Raw genomic sequence first — 21,842 nt, 5'->3', positions numbered from 1 at the left:
GTAAAATTATCTGAGAAGATTTTGATATTTTGGACCCCTCCCTTTCAAAAATGCTGGATCCGCCCTTGGGACGTCATCCTTGTTCATGCTTGTAGCTGACCAGGCACACCACTCACAGCCACAATACACCTGTGTTGACACACTTGCAGTGGTTTGGAAGTGGAAAGCTGTGATGGTCAAATATAGCAAGAGAACACACAACAAACAATGATTCGCAAAGATCTTGAAACAAAATACCTGATCCCTGTTTATCACACCTGCATACATTAATGAAAGAAGACTGCAGTGGCAAAACATCTGTGCATATCAAGGCTGAGTATTTCAATTTTGTTGTATAGATTATTTTATGATTGATTTACCACTACTTATTTGGATGAAAATTGTTTTTCATGCAGTTTACCACTAACCCAACTAAGACAACTATTTCCAAGGGGACAATGCTCCCCCAAACAAAATGATGCGACACTAGGACAGCCTTGAAATCCGATGGCTTTGGTCTCTGCACTTGAAGAGTCCAGTTAGAGAGGAAATGATATTAGATTTATCATGGTACACACCGGTATGTGTTTATGTCCTGACTACAAATTGGAATAGAACATGGAAGCAGGACATCAACAAGTTTGTTTGTTTGTTGTTTAATGCTGCACTCAGCAATATTCAAGCTATGGACCAGGCAATCCAGAAACTGACATCATGAGCATCGATCCAAGCAGTTGGGATTCGATGACATGCATCATCAACCAACTCAGCGAGCCTGTCCGGCCAATCCCGTTAGTAGCCTCTTATGACAAGCATAGTTGCCTTTTACGGAAAGTATGGGTTGCTGAAGACCTATTCTACCCCGGATCTTCATGGGTTACATCAACAAGTAATGCACATGTTGTTTAATGTCTTTGCTTATACCAATTAATTTACTGTTGTATTTTGTTGTACATTAGCTCTGCACTAATGCTGTCAACAATGTCACACACTGGGATCATCTCCCAGAATTCCACAAAACAATATCATAGCTCATATATTTATGACCTTATTGCGCTGAAATTACTCCATCAAATATTGTGTGCCTGTTAGTCTAAATGCACCCCTGACAACAAACTGGAAAGCAAATATTATGGCTAACAATATCGGTTTCCTGGACAGGGCAGCCACGGAGTTTATGCCCAGTGTGTTGTCAATCCCGCTAAAGTTCACAAAATTCTTCACAGCGTTTTGCAAAGATCTCTGTCAACCAGATGCTTCCACACTTCTGGCTGTCAATGTAGACGGAACCAGGGACCTGACTAACCAAAAAGTGGGACTTATCATGGCACTCTGAGACTTTTCAAAAGCGTCCGAAACACCATACAAGAAGCGACACAGGCCTGTGTGAGAAAACAGTCAGATTGAAGTCAAATGATGCTGTCTAGTTAATCTAAAAGCAGCCGTGCACCTTAACTCCACAACAATTAAACATCTAACAAACTTATACCAAATAATGTGGAAACACATCCTGTCTTGATATCAAAGACAGCCATTGTTTGGAAGTCATGCGTTCATAGAAAGCTCTGATGAAACAAAATTTCCTCTGGAATATTTCCCCTGACCTGAAAGCAGAGGATTACATGGCCCTGCTGGGAAGCTGTGCTCCCCCTCCTCATGGGGCAATGTCAAGAGCCTGCGAGGGGATATCTGACACACAGTTATCAACAAGACAAATAATCCTTCATGTTCCTGGAATAACTTCAGCTTAGTTTTCACCTCCTATATACAGAAAGGTTACTGATGTCTGCAGCATGTGTGAAGACACAGCAAACTTCAACACACCAAGTCAGTGCTGGTGTTATCATATTATTCCATTTAACACAGGAAACAGGGCATGACCCAGCTACCCTGCTGAGCTAGTTTTCAGGGCATCAATCCTTGCCTCTTCCAACCCAGTTTCAATGAAAGAACATCCCTTCACCCTTATATAGATTAATCCTGATCATATTGAAATATGAACTCCATTATATAGACTAGCGTGTTCATATTTCAATATGAACTCCATTATACAGACTAGCATGTTCATATTTCAATATGAACAGGATTAGTCTATATGAGGGTGAGGGTGAGGAGGGTGAGGGGATGTTCTTTCATATTGAAATATGAACACCATCATATCATCAGACTATTTTACTTCACCAGGAATCCCTTGCATTTACAGTTGATATCAAAGATTCCATTTCAAATCCAAACTGAAATTTAATGACTCATTAATACAATTTTCATTACATCAGATATCAATGATTTCTTCACTAAATGGGTCAGGTAATTACATGCTGAGTTCAGTAACAAAACTGAGTTAGTAGGTGAATGAATGTTTTCGGACCCAATATTAGCATTTATTACTTGCCCGTGAAGAGATCACCTGTTTAATAAATAAACATACAGCTGTATTACACATTGTGTAATACCAAAGCGCGTGCTTATGTACTGCTCTCAGCATTTCTTGGTTTATTCAACGACATTGCTTGTGGAGATGATAGATCACTGAGAGGAGCTTATGCACACTCAATGACCCCAGCAACCTTGTTGCTAGGCTGGCATCATATGGCATTGTATTACTGATGGATCTTGCAACAAAATTCCACTAATTACGTCATCGGGTATTTTGTGACCTGATTGTAAACTTTGTGGTGCAGGGCCTCGTTTCACAAGGCGATCGTACTCTAGCGCAACGACGTAGTCGCAAGTTTCTGTTAGAGTATGTGAGTTAGGATAACCTTAGCGCTACGATAACTTTGTGGAACGGATGCCTGAATTCTAAAGGTGGGCGGTTGTAAGGTATTAAATTAATATGTGTGAACGTTTTACGTGTTTTGAAGTATTATTTTGTTAAACTCAATTGGACTACGTTGTGGATCGTGTAGTTGTCTGCCTATTCATACCTAACAGTTAAATTCTAAAAAAAAGTTATAAATGGCAAGTCATAAATGAAATACAAAACGAGCTCCCGTGTAATACCAATTTTATGAAACTCATGAATAGTTCTCGTCAAATAACAGAAATGTTCACTCGCTTCATAAAATTGGTATTACACGGGAGCTGTTTAGTATTCTATATACTTGATAGGGGTCTGTGAGAAAGAATCACAAAAAACAATAAACACCACCTTTAATAATTAGCATTGTGAATGTAGTTTTACTTGACCACTGTAGCCCTGAAGTTCTAGTCCACAATGCTCAGACACTCAGGATAGATCAGTGGTAATATTGTTATAGTAGTAATGGGTGTGGTTGGACCGAAGGACCTGTGGACTGCCACATGGAGCTACGAAACACTTTCCCACAGCAAGAACATGATTCACACGGCAAGGGTACTGGGACAACGTAGTGCATGTGGACAGGAGAATGTGGATGTTCACTTCCCCAGCAAGTAGAAGAGGAGAGCTCATTCATTCATCCCGATCATTGAGATACCGAGCAAGTATTTCCTGCATCTGCCCCTATTCCCACTTTATAGCTGGCCCCATTCTACTGGCTGAAATTGATTCAACTATAGACAATGACCATGATTATCAAGTTGACATTTGTCTTGATGATAATGATGTCTATTTTTAATAAGTTTAGCTTTGATCAGTAGTTGATAAAAAATAATAAAACCATGGCCTGGTTTGGGTCATAATTCTAAAATTTGACTTGTATAATGACAATTTATTGTTGGAAACTTTGTGTTTTGGTCACATTGTCGGCCGATCCGTAAACCAGGCAGAGGCCATATAAGGATTAATTGATATCCTTACAAAGGGGTGATTAATTAGCACTCACTCAGTCCAGTGATAAAGGTATCCTTTGATGTACGGGAAATGTCTTTACATTTGATACATGTTTACGGCTGAATTATTTCAGAAATATTGAAATAAAAAGTTGTCACCCGTCTCAGTCAACAACATCAGAGCAGTTTTTGTTTTTGTTTGTTTGTTGTTTAACAAATGTTTAATGCTGCACTCAGCAATATTCCAGCTACATGACGGCGAACTCTAAATAATGGAGTCAGGACCAAACAATCCAGTGATCCACACAATTGGGATACGATGACATGCATGAACCAAGTCATCGAGCCAGACCACCCGATCCTGTTAGTCGCCTCTTATGACAAGCATAGTCGCCTTTTACGGGAAGTATGGGTTGAAGACCTATTCTACCCTGGATCTTCATGGGTCCAAAAGAGCAGTTGGTATTTGTTGCATGAACAATGTTTTTGGTCATTCAGAGCTACTACCCAAATGTGGTAATGAAAAATATGTCAATAAGATTTAGTCCGGTTCTAAAGAGAATTTGGTTTTGCCACCAAAATCATAACTCAGCATTGTCTCTAGTGTTGGGGGTTAGGCTAAAAATTTGTGATCGATAATCAACATCAGCAATCAATCAATATTCAATAATTTACCGACAGTGAATGTTGATCAGAAGTTTACGATCATGTTTTGTTATTGCATTTCCGTGTCTGGTTACCTCAGCTTTGTAGCCTTTCGTAAACATGCAAGTCAGTCCTGTCACCTTACTATCTTGTTATAAAAGGTGTTCAGTATATTTCTGGCTTTATGTTTTCAATCTCTACAATGAAATATATTGAAAATATCATTCAATAGTGGGCATATACATTAATTTCAGCAAAATCTGTGCGTGAACTGGTTGGCAGATTGCGCCATCTCATGGTTGTTGTAAACAACGGTGATATGGCGCAATCTGCCAACAGATTTTTGCTGAAATTAATGATTAGATTACTGCCATTGATGCTTCGAAAAAACTTTGTGTGTCAGAGAATGGATACAAATAAAATACAATACACTTTGGCTCATAAGTCCTAGTTATAATTTGACTACTGTATGTCTGTATGTATTTTTATGAGCTACACATACAACCACTGGTTTCCTTCATGTCGCGACTTGTCAAACTGTTCCAATACGTAGAAAAATAACTGCTAATATTCCTAACTGTTTCACTTTTGATTATTTTATATGATAAAAGTTATAAGGGGCATTTTATTAAATGAATCACTGGTAAATCACAGAAGAAAATGTATGTACAGCCTACACAGCTATTTCTGGCTTATGTTTTGAGACAAATACAAGCAATCTATTTATTATAGCATGAATTTTTCAAGGAATATATGCTATCATATGTTATTATCAATAGAATCACAAATTTTCTATTTTCATAGCTAAAGGACTGTACCTCACATTCATAATCAAATGGAGTACCGAAGACTCAATATCACTAACTCAAACTCATGCATCTAATGTGTGACGGCCTGCAAGTAATCAAATTTAGGCCTGGCATACCAGTGGTTGACAGCATGAGCAGCGATCAGTCTTTAGGGCACAGTGACCTATACTCAGCCAGGTCACACACTGCAGCCACCTGATCCCTGTCAGTCTGAGGACATACATGGCGTGCTGGGACCCACTCTGCCCAGGCATTATTCTGATGCAGGGACTTCAAACAAAGTCAAGTCTGACTGATAGTATAATATGTCAGCCTTTCAAGTGAACACATCCTTGATTACCCAGTGTATTGTATCTCCAGTTTTTAAAAAATAAACGACGAATGGGATTATGATAAAAATAGTTACCCATATTTAATTAATGATGACGCCCTCAAAAGAATCCGACCAAGTCCATTTTGTGATCAGGTGGGTATTTGATGCATATTCTCACAATCCTTATGTTGAATACCTGTATCCTTTTCTCCCAGTACTGATTGTCATATGTCTCTCCCGCTTTAGGATGTGATCGTTCAGCCATCAGGTTTATCAACACTGACCAAATACATCTATGGGGAAGAACTCACTGGACATTCCCTTCTCAAAAATAACGTCGTCCAATACATGTAATCAATCATGTTCGAATCTCCAGAAATGATGTCATGACACAACAATGTTTTATCATGAAAAGATCAACACTTCGTTCTTCATTGTTCTTTGCCATTATAACTATCTTATATATTACATTCTACCATGAATTTGGAATTTACTCGATTCTCGACTTACTCGACTCACAATAAACCCCCTCTGATTGAAACAGCTGGTTTGACGTCCGCATCACAGCGGAAGCTAATATTCATATTCAATTACAGGTTACAAAATGCACAGTTGCGGTTACTACGGTATTCAAAGGATGTGTGGCAATACATTTCGTGCAGAAAACACGATAGAAATCTACAAAGGGAATGTATTTACGCTTTGGAGACAACAGAGAGCTTGGAATTTTGGCGCTTTTCTATATACGACTGTGACGTCATATCTTTTGCGTCACAATGAGCGATATGACGTCATATCTTTTGCGTCACAATGAGCGATATGACGTCATAAGGGTGATGTGCGATGTAGAGCGAAAGCCTTGCAAAGCTTGCTTTGTATATTTTGTTCGGTGATTCCATAATTCAGATTGATAACCACTCAAAACACTGGACTCTGCCCACGCCGCTTCACTCAGTATATTTGCTAACACCAAAGTGTTCGCGTTTTAGTTAGTCAGGGTAGATTGGAGATAAACATACTGTGTTTTCATGTAGAGCTAGGTTACCTGTAGATTTAACCGCACGTTCGGTTCCAAATTCAATTTAGCGCGGTTAAATCTACAGGTAACCTAGCTCTACATTGAAAACACAGTATCTCCAAAATAAATAGCATAAAGACATCCATCCCTGTTTCAATACTACAAAAACATCTCTAGACAAAAAATCATTTATCTGTGAGTGAGTTTGGTTTCAAGCCGCTTTTAGCAATATTCCAGCATTATCATGGCGGGGGAAACCAGAAATGGGCTTCACAGATTGCACCCTTGAATCAAACCCAGGCCATTACTTTGCATGACAAGTCTCACTCACAAACGAGAGAAATTCTGTTCTAAGTAATCAGAACGGTGGAGTTAGTGACGTCATTTGGTAGTGAGTGGGTGCAGGGTATTTATCAGTAAAGAATGGAGACACAATACTCTTGATAACACACTTGATGACATGAACCTGGTAAAACTGCCTTTATTCAATATACTTATGTCTTATTAGGAACGTGATGGGGAAATAACCAACGCTACAGCAGTCACGTACACTGTCTTTGAAATGTTTGTTTGTATAGAATACCTAAATCATCACAAATGCTTTAAAATATCAGATATTCATTTGAATAAATTGACTGCACTCACAATGGCTAGTGGGAGGTAACATTTACTTGGGTGGAGCATCTATATAAATATCTGTGAAAGAACACAGAAAGGTACGTGATGTCTTGAATACTCAAAATCCTGTCAGAGATTGAAGCAAAGTATGAGATGGCTATACAAACAGATCCACAATCCTGTCCTTGGACACTACGCCTCCACAATCACCATTTTCAGCAACAACTTGAGTTCACAATGGCATCAAGAACTAGGTGCCTGTTTCACAAAGTAATCGTAGCACTGATTGTATAGGAGTTACAATAGCCGCAATGCTACTACATGTATCACTTTGTGAAACTGGGTCCAAGTCTATACTCAAATGGAATTTGTATTAATTCAAATTTTTACAAAAGTCTTGCCAGAGTCAATGTGTTGTTGTTTTCCAGTCTGCTACCATCACTTTAGGCTAATGCTTAGCCCCTGACAAAAATATAATTTTGACAGAAACAAATAACTCCATTTCAATAGAAAACTAGCCCCAGTGAGATGGGGGAGTCAGCGGCAATCTTGACTTGCTTCATTTAAGACTTCTGCATTACAGTCAGAAGGGAAAATAATATCATTCAGGGACAGTGAGACGGACTACCATCACTTTATCTACACGTTATTCAGTGGAAATCTTTTAAGAGTTCTGTAACAAATATATCTGTATGTAAAATGATCATCAATTCTTGTACTAATGCACTGAAATTTAATCTCACGCAGATTTGTGTTCTTCAAACAAATGACATTTTAGGGCAAGGATCACAAACTCTTCCTCTGCATGTTTATCATCCTAGAGAAAGTCATGAAAGCGACTTCCACTGTGAAAATGAGACCACTGGCCGTACAGCTAGGTGAGAACTGGGTTCCAGTTGAAACAGTAGCCTGGTTCATGCTGAGTGCAGGACCCTGACAAGTGACAGATATTAAACATCATTGCTGGTGTTTAATTTCCCATGCATGTCACATGTCATGTTTTATCAAAATTCTAGACAAAACTTTATGCCAAAACTCTGACACAAACTTAATGGCCTTAAAAAGTTCACTACAAGGTTATCACTTGGGAAACTTTGTTTTGGGTTTCTTATTTGGATTTTTAATGAGATAAACATATGGTTATTCTAAATACCAACACTCATTGTTCAGTTTCTTGTAAAATGTGAAAATCATTAAGATCTTCTGTAGTTCACCAAGAAAATATTTCCAACGTACTAAAAACTTCTGAACCATGCCACCATGTTCCTGACAAACCCAAATCTCATTTAACTTAAATCATTCCCAAATTTTTTTACTAAAAAAATTCCAAAAATATTTTTCTAAGTATTACTGTTCTAGCCAAATAATGTACTACATTGTGTGCTTAAAGAACTCAAAGATGCTAAATATGGAGTTGCAAGATTGCTGAATTTGCACAAAAGACCATCAAAGTAGCATTTCCGTTAGTCTTGTTCCCTGTGACATCAGACTAAATAATAACAATCCCGTTTCTCATCACTTACCGACCCTAAATTTACGAAAATAGAAACTGTGCTTGCTAAATGAGGTTCCAGTGTCTATGTCCAAGTTAGTGTACATTCTAAATTCTGACAATTGGCAATGACTTTCCCCAAGTTTGCAAATCGGAAAACCTCTTTACATCATTATTTTCATTTGGTATAATTGTAAATTTTAGATCAAATTAATAAAAGAATTTTTTTTTAAATCACCCTCCCTACCAATTGGGGATTTTTTAAGTTAAGACAGAGAATTATTTTTTGTGCGGCCAAATGATCACAATTTTGGGGTCCACTGATATGAATGATGAAATAAACTGAATGGCAGCTTACTAAACCCTGACCTACTCTCTCAGTTTTCCTGCTTCTTGTCATCTATCTCTTATCCTGCATATAAACAATGTCAACATGCCATAAAACATTCATGTGACATTATCCCCTACTGTGACACTGTTGAAGGTGGTGACTCAGTAACAACAGTGGCTCTTGGCAGCTCAAATAACTCGCCACCTCAATATCTAATCCTTACACATGATCAATATTGCCTCTTTTATGAAATCATACATTCTGTATAAGTCACCAACCTAAATCCTTCAATCCCAGCTCACTCCCTGAACCCAAACATGTCAGAGAAATATGCATCAACAAGATAAGCCTATCCAACGTGGTAAAGATGTGCAGCCCCTGCAGCAGCACCACAGCAGTTGTAGGACAAGTCACAGTCATTAAGGTTCTGCTTGTAACATAATGCTTGGCTAATACTTGTAACAAGTTACAAGGAATTATGGTTACCTGCCTAAGTGAATTATTTGTGAATCACACAACTTGGCAATTGACTTTCAAGACAAATTCACAAGTGATAGATGCTCCTTATTTTAGGTTATTCTAAATATTATCAATAATCTGGTAACCAGTGATGTACGGTGTATTTAATACACAGGCTTTCGTGCAATACGCATGATTGAAATAATTAATATTTTATTTTGCAAAACAATTACACAAATTGGTGTCACATGTTACATGTCCGGTGGGTAGTAAGCTGTGTTATTTATATCGCATTAAATGGTCTATGATTTGACAAAAAATGAAATGAATAAATCAAATATTGGAGAGATGATAGGTGTACATTGAACATTTTGTAGTCAGTAGAGGCCACGAATAGCCACGCAACTGCTGGTAGGGTTAAAATAATTATCACTTACTAACTAAGTCAAGGACATAACTTAGCACCCTATTTGCAGTCCTGATACAACTTCTATGCAGAAAGAGTGAGCTTCACATACCCCCAAGTGAGGAATTGAACCAGGGTCTCCTTATCAAACTGCTAGGCCTGCCAGGCTGTCCCGGCCACAGTACATTGAAGACGATTACACTAATGCTGGCCACAGTACATTGAAGACGATCACACTAATGCTGGCCACAGTACATTGAAGACGATCACACTAATGCTGGCCACAGTACAATGAAGAGGATTACACTAATGCTGACCACAGTACATTGAAGACAATCACACTAATGTCGTGTAGCTTGACCTCACTAAACCTCAAGCAGGACCAATGTCTACTCTGGACTTGGCCAACAGATCAAGAACATATCAAGTTGCAGGTGTGTCCTGATTGATCGAAGTTGCTGCAGGTTAGAAGGGAATCTACATGGTATAGCAAGTAGTCAATACATTCTGGTTTTACAAAAATCCTGAGCAATTCAGCAATTCACCTTCACATGTACCTAATGCTTCAAAGCTGACATGCCTTCATTTTGTAACCACCACAACAATAAACCCTACCTGTTGTTGAAAAAGTATTATATAATGAATGATGTTTATATTTCCATCAACATTGTGGAAGTGATCTCTATGCATGCGTGAGGCCATAATTTCCTTAATGTCTCTATACACAATGAACTTCCTTCACGCACACCCTAAATGATTTCACTGCTGTGTTATTGCATCGGGTCAAACAGACATTTTATCTGGTCTTACAGACACTTCAATAGAGAATAAATCTTTCATGTAAAGTTTACACCATATACAGCTTTTCAATGGACAAAGAGGTCGGTCATATGACCATGAAATTGAAGTTCACAAGTGTATGAACATCACTGACTTTCATACATTTTTCACAAGACTGTATTCTTGAAATGAAGTTAGCAGTGAAGGACTACTTCCACATTCCTAGGGAAATCCCTTTGAAATCCAAAGCACGAATAAATACAGAAGCGTTGTTTTTGATCGTTCAGACCCTTTAACTTGGCATTTTAGCATCGATTATGAAAAGTCAGAGAAGGATATCTTCACTACGACCAATCCTGGTAAACAAAACGAAGAAATGCACATCTAAACTATCGCTGTATATATATATATCGACTCGATCCGTGTCTAGACGCACAGTGAATTAAGTATCTATTTGACGCATCTTTACAATCACCTTTCAAATGATCGGCCAGTTGATCAATGATGACTGACACTTGCGCAAGCTCCGACGTTCATACAGTTTGGCTCTCACTCTATGAAGATGCATGGTCCGAAATGAACGGTCAAAGTCTCACTCACATGGATCTGGGGGTGTTTAGTTGGCCTAGTGGTTAAAGTGTCCACTCGTCTTGCGAATATCTAGGTTCGATTCCCCACATAGGTACAATGTGTGAAGCCCATTTCTGGTGTCCCCCGCCGTGATATTGATGGAATATTGCTAAAAGCAGCATAAAACCATACTCACAAACTCACATGGATCTGATAACTTTGCCTTTTAAAAGGTAGGCTCATCTAATGTTAGTGCAGGTCCTGTAGGCTTCAAGGGGCCATTATCACAGCTTTTTTAGCATAACATGGATTATTTTGATGCTTCAATTAGGTATACTGACAGTGTTTGCAAAAACATTTCACTGATGAGTGAGTGAGTGAGTGAGTGAGTGAGTGAGTGAGAGTGAATCAGGTAGGCCTTTGCTTATTACACTTGTATGATGCTGACAAACCAAGAAACATATAGTCAGGGCGACTCTTCGATTCAAACCCATGATAATAGCTTTCTGGGATGCCAAAGGGACGGAACACTGCAGTTAACTGTGGCACCTTAGAGTGGGCCACCTGTGCCCCCTGAATATGGAAATATGGGGAGGAGGCACATCAAATATTTTCTACATGAAATTGTATTCTGTAGGAAAGAGTGAGTGAAAAAAACTTTCTGTCACATCAGCAAAAGAATTTTCAGCCATATTGTGGCTTGATCTAGATCTAGTCTACATTGATATTATTTAAAAACAAAATTGCTAACGAACAGTACAATCACTAGTACTTTATCACAGACAGAATACCCATTACTGGGTGGAGAAAACTAAAAATATCACACTATTAGACAATGATACATTGTGCTGAAGACCACCAGCAACCAATGTCAGGCCCCATACTACATGTACTAGGGACCATGGGGACTCAGCAGGATTTACACCATCCCCTAGCTGCTGGTGATAGTCAGAAAGTTAATCCAAAACTTAAAATCAACAAAATACTTTGAATGATGTGGCCTTACATGCCCTTTCAGAGAAACCCGTAGGCAAGACATTGAATAAGGTACATATAAGCTCAGTACTAACAGGAATAGTCCCGTGAAGATTCTGGGGTAGAATAGGTCTTCAGCAACCCATGCTTGTCGTTAAAGGCGACTATGCTTGTCGTAAAAGGCGACTAACGGGATCAGGTGGTCAGGCTCGCTGACTTGGTTGATGAATGTCATCGATCCCAATTGCTTGGATCGATGCTCATGATATTAATCACTGGATTGTCTGGTCCAGACTCTATTATTTACAGACCGCCGTCATATAGCTGGAAAATTGCTGAGTGTGGCGTAAAACAACAAACCAACCAACCAACCAACTAATAGGAATATCATACTGGAGTGTGATGATTTCAGTCCTGGTAGATAAACTTTATAGTGAGTGAGTTTGGTTTTACACCGCTTTTAGCAATATTCCAGCAATATCACGGTGGGTGACACCAGAAATGGGCATCACACATTGTACCCATGTTGGGAATCGAACCTGTGTCTTCGGGATGACAAGCGAACGCTTTAACCACTAGGCTACCCGACCGCCCCCATTTATTTCAGGGAAATTGTGTATGAAGGGATCAGAAACAAACTTTAGTTGACAGATAGTAGGTACATGTGTCATAAATGCCATACTTTACAATACAAATTTAACATATGGGCCGAAAATTTCTTAATGCCTTTTTTTGCAACTATTATACCAAATGTAATGCAATGTTTCCAAATCCACCAGAGCCATTACACCTATAACCTTTTTTTGAGTGATTCACTCAGTGGACAATATATCACATATGTTTACATTGTATTGTGTTGGATGCAACAATGTGCAAACCGACAATGGTGTGCAGTCAGAATTTAAGAAGGCTATAATTATATAATGCAAGCTGATGTCACATAAATTGTTGAGGAGACTATTTGAAAATATGGACACATTAACTTATCCAGTGAATCACATGTAGAGAAGTAAAAGGTGATTGTGTCTTCCAGAGATTAGGTATATGGCTCTTTTGGGCATCAACCTGACACTGGAGAAAAAGTGAAAAAGTATCTGTTCATAGTCTAAGCTCTATCACATCCAGTGTCTACTTAACAGAAGATATACTGCCTATTATGAGAATGGGATTTCAAATTCTAACCTTGTCAAGCTTGTCTCTACAGCATTTGACACTAATGCTGGTCCTTCAGACACATTCAAGAAACATTTTTTCAAGTACCAGCAGGGAATTATCAAGATCGAGACAGCAAAAATTCCCAAATTGAATAAAACATTTCCCTATTCCTTACAATTAACAAAAGTAAAAACAGTAAAAAAAAATTCAATCATAAATTTGTTGCCAAATTTGCCTGCCAATTGCACTCTCAGAACAATCAGCAACCCGAACAATCCTGGAATACTGTTTGCTTTCTGTATTAATTATCACACCTAATTCCTTGGACAGGACCACTGGAGGACCGCCATTGCTCCAGATGTAGGCCATCAGAATGGAGCAATGCAGTAAGTACAACTGTCAAAATACTGGGAAATGTTACATACATCAGTGACATGACCTACACAACACTTCTTTCATCCCAGACAAGAAATGACAATGTAGCATGATCAAGGCTTCAATACAAGCCTCACTACAGCTTGTACAGGTGATCTGTGCTGACCGGCAAAGCAATTAACACAAATGTATTATCATACTGTCATCAGGGTAGTTACTTCAAGCCCTCTGGGCCAAGGACGGTTATTTCACAGTCGACTGCCATGTGCCTGCAGACAGACACATGATGGAATGCATGTTAGCTATTGATCTGAAGACATTCCAGACTCCCCCCTTTGCCCACTCCAATGTCATGGACCATCTATGATTCCAGCACCAAACCCGGCTCCTGCCATTGTATTAACATTGACTCCGTATATCTCTCGCTACCCCCCACACACAATGGATGTTCTATAAAACTGCCCCATCCCTGTTCTATTTGATATCTTAAAAGTTAGGATATTGAATTTTAAATCGTCCAATATCCAATGTTTCTGTTTTCTAACAGAGAAATACATGTGATACCAGACATCCACCCAGGATGGGGGAATAAATTTGACAAAGTCATTATGTCCGTTTCACCGTTGGTGGAGTTTTCCAGGATTGGAACTAAATCAATGACATAAGCTGAGTCAATTATACAGTGTTAAACTTCACTTTACACTAAGGCCAGAACAATGCATTCAGTATCCCTCATTTTGGTGGTGGTAACCTTCTGACCATAAACCTGTTACCTTATTCAGATACAGCCTTGAATCAATCTCATTTAAAGGCAGATTGATCCTCCATTATAGAGGCCATATCCTCAGGGGAAAAAGACTTGAAGAAGTATCACTTTATCATCGCCTCACCAATTATTGTAACCATTCCCACAAAAGAAAAATATATATGCAAATATACAGTTATTACTACTTATCTCAGTGACTTTAAATACCCCCAAACTAAAGCATCAGTGTCAATGTTGACCACATCCAACTTACACACTTTCTCATGTCACAAGGTATTGCAAGCTAATCTACAGCTCACATAATGGATGTTTAATTAGGCCTCAATGGGTTCTGTACACTGTGATAAGCAGCTGCAACAGACTTGTGTTAATCTCCCAGCTGATAAGCTAAGGGTGTGAAGTACACAATGCTAATTAAGGTCACTGCCTTCAGGCGAAAGGTGTTATCTGGAAATATCTTCTAGTCCGAAAGCTGTGTTATATTCAGTAGCCAAGTGCTGTGAAGCCACACAGGAATAAACCACTCAAATAAACATACCTAACAATACAGGCAAGTTATGACCATCATAAATGAATAATTTCCTGCAATAAAACAATAAGAAATACATAAATGAATAATTCCCAACCACTCGAGTTTTAAGGATGACACTTGCCCGTCTACAAGGGCCTCCAGGTTACGACAAGGATCTGTTGAGTCGCATGCTAAATTTGAAACACTGTACACAAGGAAAAGAAATTAGAAAACTACATAAAAGCATCATGTCTCAACAAGTCAAATATTAATATTCTAAATATGCCAATGCAAATATCACTGGTGAACGAGACATGGCATGACATAACATACACTTCACCAGTGACCAAACATATGGGCTATCTAAATTAGCATTCCAACAAAACATGCCCGGCATAATTGATTGCTTCATCTTCCAACCACGAACAAGCAACTGCACTGATTATTCAACGAGACGCATTGATTGCACTGAAATTATTTAAACGTCTCAGCAAAGAGAGAGACAGATTACCTGCTCATTGACTCTGCTTCCAAGGACCACAGTATATATACTTAATGAATTATGAAGGTTTCCACACCATATTAACATGGGACAAATATAGCCCATACTGACACTAATTATTACCTTAGATTACAATGTGGTACTACAACAATATACAATTAGCTCTACAACAATATGCAATTAGCACTACAACAATATGCAATTAGCACTACAACAATATACAATTAGTACTTCAACAATATACAATTACATGTAAACTGAACATTATTTCAAACTATAGAATATATGAGAAAGATGTCGAAAATAAATGAGAGAAGGTTGTAGAATCAAAGTGAACACTTGAGAATATCTAACAAGACTAGAAAACTTGTACTGCATGAGGTTACAACATATATTTTGGAGTCCCACTACACCAGACCGATATACTGTGTGCATAAGTGTCTCTGTCACCCCCTACACTGGATGTGTCAATGTGAGAACACGGAACATTCCCAGGCCTGGCAATCCATGAGGAGTTCAATATCAGGACTACCAGTTACAGGCAGAGGATAATTCAAACTATCACATGAATTTGAACTTTAAAACCAGAGTCTCAAGTTACAGACAATGTTTACTTCAATATCATCTGAAACAAAAGTGTTTAGTTTAAGGAACATGAGACATCAATTAAAAAAACCTCAAAAAGACGATGAAGTATTTGAACAACTAACAAACTTCAAAGTTGTAATCGCAAATCAATGCAACTGTTTGATGTCCCAGAACTTGAAAAGAAGCACACCCTTTACATCTGCTAACAACAGGTAGGATTCATGATAAGTTAACACCCATCCTTGTCGTCGCATAAACAGGTTCTGTGAAGACTGCACAAAACATAACTCTGTGCACACAATTGTCTGGGTGGAAAGTAACCTGACGATGCAGGCTTGAAATACTGTCCGACATAATGAGCCCAAGGAAGGGTGTGAACCAATTGAACACATCAAATGGATAATCAGAGCATTTTGCCCTACTTCTGAGATATAAACATGATATGACCACAATACATTCATTATTACATTTTTTTAATCTCTATTTTGAAAATGTTGGTAAGGAGGCAAATTAATTTTTAATATTACTGTGTGTGAACCTTTGTCAGTTGATGAAATACTCCATATCCTACCTACTAAACATCCTTGCTTTGTATGAATCACATCATGACAGTAAATGTACACAGATGCCCGGAATAATGTTGAAAGAACAAACATTCTTACTGTAGACTGTGATATTGCAAGCGACAAATGTCATTAGGACATTTAAATGATTACTAACTTTTGATACCATTACCACTGATTACCAATTTTGAATAAAATCTTGGGAATATATTCAGTCAATGTCCTTGAAAACAAACAGATCTGAAATCTGAAATCCTGTCACCACACTTGGGAAAATGATGTAAGACTGGGTGTTGGTAGTGAAGCGATCTAAGTGCGAGGCGAAAACTGAAAAAGTTATTTGTCGTGGCCTGACAGAATATGTCCTTACAGCTCTGTGTCTTGCAAGTCATAGCAACTTTCCCAGTGGTTGTTTATGTATGAAACAACCCCAATCCTCATTATGGAAATGAAGCAGGCAGATAAGCAAAAAGCATGTTGACACTGACATGATTGGGCACACACCCAGCCTAGGCACTTTAAGTGATTAGAAGAACTAGGAAACCAAAACAGACTCACAAACTCATATACTGGGAAGCCAGTGCTTCCTTCAAAACTAATGTTCACCACAACATTAATAGTTCTGATACTTCACTTGTAGAAAGGGAAATACCCCAATTTTCTCAGAAGTAACCCACTTGATAACAACATATGTCAAAAAGATAATAATAGTAATATCTGTATTTCATTGTGTATATCAATGTTTAAAACTTTCTGTTATAATTAGTCATGTTCATGCTCTGTGCCCTGCCCCCTGTGGGTGTTTATGCAGCAGTAGAAACTAACAGTTTCAGTCCACTAATCCTTATAATGATAACACATAGCAAAAACTCTAAAAATGGCAAATTTCTACATGTCCTTATGATACCTTAACTATTGGGCAGTTTGGCAAGGACTGCAGGACAAGTGCCAATTTCTAACACTGTTTATGTACAATAAATCTTCTTCTTCAATCCCATCTTTATAAAATTGGAAAACACTGCTTCAGAAAATCATGTCTGATTCTCTCCAATACCATATTCCTTGAAGGATATTCCCCATCCCTGAACTGTTTCTGAGGAATTGTTGCAATACAGCTTGAACAGTGAACGTGGATGACTTGCTCATCAGCAATCATAACAAAGCAAGAAGTAGTTGAATATAATACATACTTTCACCACTAGTTAAAACTTGAAACTACAAAGAAAGGGGTTGGACTGACAATAAACAAGGGTCTATACTGTGATGCCTGTGTATTGCTATACAGTGACTGTTGCATTCAGTTTAACACAACATATGTTCGTCATTTACTACTCATTTTACAAAAATGACGACAAAATGATTTTATGATGTCCCTTTGGTCTTATAAGGTAAATCCATTTTTGATATTCATAAACCTGTACAAACATATCTGGCACACATTAATAAGTAAATCCACTTTATGAAACGTAGCAAATGAGAACTTCACTTTTAAAGTTTTTAACTGTTTACTGTGACAAAAATCACCAATTACAGAAAATAATACAAACTACAAAGTTTAAAACAAACAAGGAGACAGGTAATATAAAAAACATAAAATTTTACCTCATAGGCCCAGGTACATTGTATTCCAGCATACTTTCTCACACATCTTCCGATTTCAACATCTTCATGAGTGGTATACAAATTCTGAAGACAGTTGCTTACATAGGGTGCCATCCGACGGAGTGTTTCACGACTAAATATCATGCCAGGCCCTCCCATACAGAAATTTTCTGTTGCAGTCAAACTGAGTAGACCCAATTCTTCTGGTTTTCCAACACCTGCTTGGCCAATGAATTGAGGTTTGGAGCTATTAATTGATCGAAGAAATTTATCAAGTTTGTCTCCCTTGACAAAGACGTCGTCATCGGCCCTGACAAACCATTCGTATTGATCAAGAAAATGATCGTGCATATATTTTAACATCATGAAGGATTTCTTTTGGGGTGGATAAGAATCATCAACATTTGGTAAAGCCACAACAGGTACTCCATGTTTGGATATGGAACCTTCACTTGAGAAGAATCGCACCTCTCCATTGATCGTGTTAACCCAAGTTCGATGAGCCGCTAGCCCTCTTGAATCAATAAATTTTTTGGCTGTCATGATTCCAACAAAAACAAAATTATTTGTGGGTTTTTGATTTTGTTGCCCGTCAGATGATGTTTTGGCCATATTTTCATCTGGGGCATTGCTGGCCGCAATCTCTTCACGCCAAATATCTGGTAATCCACATCCTGTGGAAACTTTATTTTTGTAATAATTTTCAAGAAGTATACCCCCAAGGAACCCCAAGAGCAAACAAGTGGCATAGGTCTTAACTCCATTACGCTTCTTTGCCATAGTAGTTCCCAGTTCGCCATGCATCTGTCAAGATGTATAAATCAAGAGAAATAATACCACAGAAACAATATTGGAATTCAAGTTAACGCGTGTTCAGTCCGACATGTAATGATATATGATTACGCAACCACTTGATTCTCTCTCTTACGGAACACGTGTCTCCCACAGACATGATCAAGTTCTATTGACACTAAATAAATCCAGTCGTATATCCGTTACTGACACTATTCGTTCACATTTCAACTGACACGACACGCGGCACATGAAAAACACAAAGCGACTGGCTCGTAGTCTAACTTCTAAGATTCCATTCAGAAAACATCACCAAGTTCGAAAACTTTTTGGATGAGCCGAGGTACAACATCGACATATATCAGCTCATGTTTTCGCGTTCCTCATCTCTTTCTGAAACTTTCAGGCGTCCCATGGTCGCTGATTATACGGTCACGTGTAATCCAAGAACTTTCAGCAACTTTCTGTAACTTTTCGACGTGTCGATATGGCAGGAGGGGGCAAAACAACCACTCCCCGATTCCCTCCCAAATCACGAAAGTGTACGGCCGAGCACGCGAGTGCAACACGTCAAAACTCTTATCAAGTCATCCTGCCCTAGCACTGGCCAGTCCACCCGATTGAGAAGCCAGAGGGGTGTTTGCTGCTTTACAACCAACCGACGTCAACTGAGGGCATGCCGATGGGATCCCACCCGTCATTGTCAACAGCTAATAATAAACCACTTTGTACGCTTCAATGACTCGCTGCTGCCGCCACTGTCACGACCGACCCACTTTGCCTTCGGCTCTCTCCGTATATGAACGGAGGATGCCGATTTGATATATACTATAATCCGCACACCTATTTATCTAGTATATTTTCGAAAAGTACTCTACCGAAAATGGGATATTTAAATGGCTACATGGGATTCTCAAATAAATTCATTATTTTTTTCTTATGTATTGCTGTAGAAAACTGCTTTTTAGGGTTTTGAGTTTGAGAAATCCATTACGTATCACCAACGCATGATCAGTTGATATGCACCATCAAAAGGTTTGGATGCCTCAGACTTTGAAAATGTTGATTCCTTCTCTTCTTGTTGAACATGGAAGGGACATACGTCAAAAATAAAAATTCATTGTAACAAGGAGCAAATGAAGAAGATTTACTTTCCGTGAAGAAATGTTGCATTCTTCTTTTCAAATTCCTGAATTATGGATTCACCAGGTTAAACTTCGTGGGTTTACAAACAAACACAGTCAACGTCGTCACCGTTTTGTATTCAATCTAAGGTTATACAGTATTTCCCATTTCATTTCAATCAAATCATTTAAAAATAATTTTGCGTGAAAATAATCAACTTTACGTGTACGTCTTTTATCTTTTCCTATCTGCCAAACCAAGTTTCATGAAAGACAAACAATGAACAATTGAAATATTACAATATGGCATACCCTCTCCAAAATAAAAACAAGTTGACATGTGTAGGCAATGCATCGAAAACCTATGAAAATTAAGCATGTTCACATGTGATTTCATTCTGCATAATTGTGTGGATTATTAGATTAGTTTAATTGAAGATCAGTATAATAGCAAATCACGTGCGTCAGGTATAATACGTGCCACTTGTATATGCACAAAATGGACATATCATAACTGACCAGGGGGGATTCGAACCCAAACCAGTGCCACTGGCTCCTTGCAAATTAGAGTGATGATACACTGGATAATCGAGGGTGAGAGACACATCACTTCACATATATTCATCTTCTATTGATATTTTATTCATGTGTGTGTGGTTTTTCAATGGTGGGGATGGGGTGAACCCAATTATAAACCAGTGCAGTACGTACATCATGAGTCATCCAAAATACACAAGTGAGTGAGTATGTTATTACTCCGCGTTTGAGCAATATTCCACCAATACCACAGCGGGGACACCAGATATGGGCTTCGCACATTGTACCCAGGTAGGGAATCGTACCCGGGTCTTCGGCGTGACGAGCGAACACTTAAACCATTAGGCTACCCCACCTCCCCTCAAAATGCATAAACACATAGGTGAGGTGAAATGAGGATTCACGTCGCGTCCACGATTATGGCACTTATACACCGATGTACATGCACGTGTGTGTGTGTGTGTGTGTGTGTGTGTGTGTGTGTGTGTGTGTGTGTGTGTGACCAGGGATCGATCCCAGGACTTTCCGCTCTTCGGGCGGCCGCTCTCCCACATATAGGGGACCAAGGGACAGACATAGAGTATCTAAGGCCTCTGGGACTGAACCAACAAGTATATGTATATGGACAAGTAACTGAACAAACAAAGTGAAAACGTTTTTTTCAACAATAAAGATACTGTCCTCAAAGGATATCATTATACATCACAACAAATAGGTTATTTCGAAAAATAAAAAAATTAGCTTTCCTTCGCTGCTCAGTTGAAGGATAAACATGTCTCTAAACAAAAGCTACGGAAATGTAAAATACGGCTACAAGGACAAGCCAGTTGCGCCAGACCGCCCTTCAGATGACCACGGATTTCAGAATGCATTTCAAATGATGTGAACCTTTACGAGAACATGGTTTGCTTTGTAGTGTCAAACATTCATAGGTTTTGTTGCGTGACATAGCAATCAGGAAAAAGCGTTTCTTTTTCATTGTCTGCCGACTCCTTTGAACTGTGTGTCAAATTAGATTTTACAGACGCATCAAACTAATGTTCTCACCCTTAGATTTAATTACCAAGTGGTTTTTTTTAACTATATATAACCGGTCAAATGTAATGTCAATAAGAATTTTGAAATGCCAGTATGTAACATTTAATAATGAAATTGAACACGTGATCCCCCTGCCGGGCT

At 38.6% G+C, this 21,842-nt stretch overlaps 1 protein-coding gene across 1 annotated transcript in view; it reads right to left on the bottom strand.

The window, feature by feature from the left end:
- Positions 1-19,782, bottom strand: part of LOC124131364 (chondroitin sulfate synthase 1-like) — a 70,104-nt gene extending 50,322 nt beyond the window's left edge. Inside the window, exon 1 of the mRNA XM_046494600.2 lies at positions 18,211-19,782. Coding sequence (XP_046350556.1) covers positions 18,211-19,014 — 804 coding nt within the window. The 5' untranslated portion in view covers positions 19,015-19,782. The remainder of the gene's footprint in view (positions 1-18,210) is intronic.
- Between the last annotated feature and the right edge of the window lie 2,060 nt (positions 19,783-21,842).

Source organism: Haliotis rufescens, unplaced genomic scaffold, assembly GCF_023055435.1.
Source record: "Haliotis rufescens isolate VD_foot unplaced genomic scaffold, xgHalRufe1.0.p SCAF_1, whole genome shotgun sequence".
In the NCBI taxonomy this organism is placed as follows: domain Eukaryota; kingdom Metazoa; phylum Mollusca; class Gastropoda; order Lepetellida; family Haliotidae; genus Haliotis; species Haliotis rufescens.
Note: the sequence above shows the minus strand (reverse complement) of the source record. Positions and strands in the feature narration are given on the sequence as shown.